Raw genomic sequence first — 759 nt, 5'->3', positions numbered from 1 at the left:
GCGAGGGAGCATGGGGGGGGGGCTCGGGGCCCAGTGAGCAGGGGCTCGGGCCGGCAGCCGGGTGGCTGAGCAGACCCCCCAGAGGCAGCAGAGGGGGACTCACCTTCTCCTTCCGTCCTCCCCCCGCAGAGGCTCCAGCGGGAGAAACAACCCACTAACCTGAACGACACCATCAAGGAGCTGTTCCAGGTGGTGCCTGGGGACGTGGACCCCCTGCTGGAGAAGAAGTCGGGGGGCTGCCGGCGCTGCGCCGTCGTGGGCAACTCCGGGAACCTGAGGGCGTCCTGGTACGGGCCCCAGATAGATGGCCACGACTTCGTGCTGAGGTGAGCACCTGCCCCTCGGAGCTCAGCGGCGCCTCGGCTCAGGGTCCGGAGGTCGGGGCCCCTGTCCTGGCCTGGACAGGCTTCCCCGCGGACCCCAGCGCCCCTCCCCCACTACCTCCCGAGGGCCTCGGTTTCCCCAGCCGTGTGTTGTAGGAAGGAACTGGGCTCGCAACATCTCTTTGGACCCAGACGGGAAACGATGCGAGGGAGGCAGCCAGTGGGCACGGGAGGTGCCTGGCGAGAGGGCACGATCTATTTGAAGAGTCTCGTTTAATCTTTAAAATTCAGTCCCATCTTGGGGCGCCTGGGTGGCTCAGTCGGTTGGGCGTCCGACTTCGGCTCAGGTCATGGTCTCGCGGTTCGTGGGTTTGAGCCCCGGGTCCGGCTCTGTGCTGACAGCTCAGAGCCTGGAGCCTAGTTCCGATTCTGTATC

The 759-nt window shown here is 66.1% G+C and overlaps 1 protein-coding gene across 3 annotated transcripts in view; it reads left to right on the top strand.

Annotated features, from left to right (window-relative positions):
- Positions 1-759, top strand: part of ST3GAL1 (ST3 beta-galactoside alpha-2,3-sialyltransferase 1) — a 96,910-nt gene that overhangs the window by 89,769 nt on the left and 6,382 nt on the right. For all 3 annotated transcript variants that reach the window (XM_077750038.1, XM_077750037.1, XM_077750039.1), the window contains one exon: positions 130-326. In XM_077750038.1, the coding sequence (XP_077606164.1) occupies positions 130-326 (197 nt within the window). The remainder of the gene's footprint in view (positions 1-129; positions 327-759) is intronic.

The sequence above is a fragment of the Crocuta crocuta genome, unplaced genomic scaffold (assembly GCF_008692635.1).
Source record: "Crocuta crocuta isolate KB4526 unplaced genomic scaffold, BGI_CrCroc_1.0 scaffold119, whole genome shotgun sequence".
NCBI lineage: Eukaryota > Metazoa > Chordata > Mammalia > Carnivora > Hyaenidae > Crocuta > Crocuta crocuta.
This window is presented reverse-complemented; position numbering and strand designations above follow the sequence as displayed.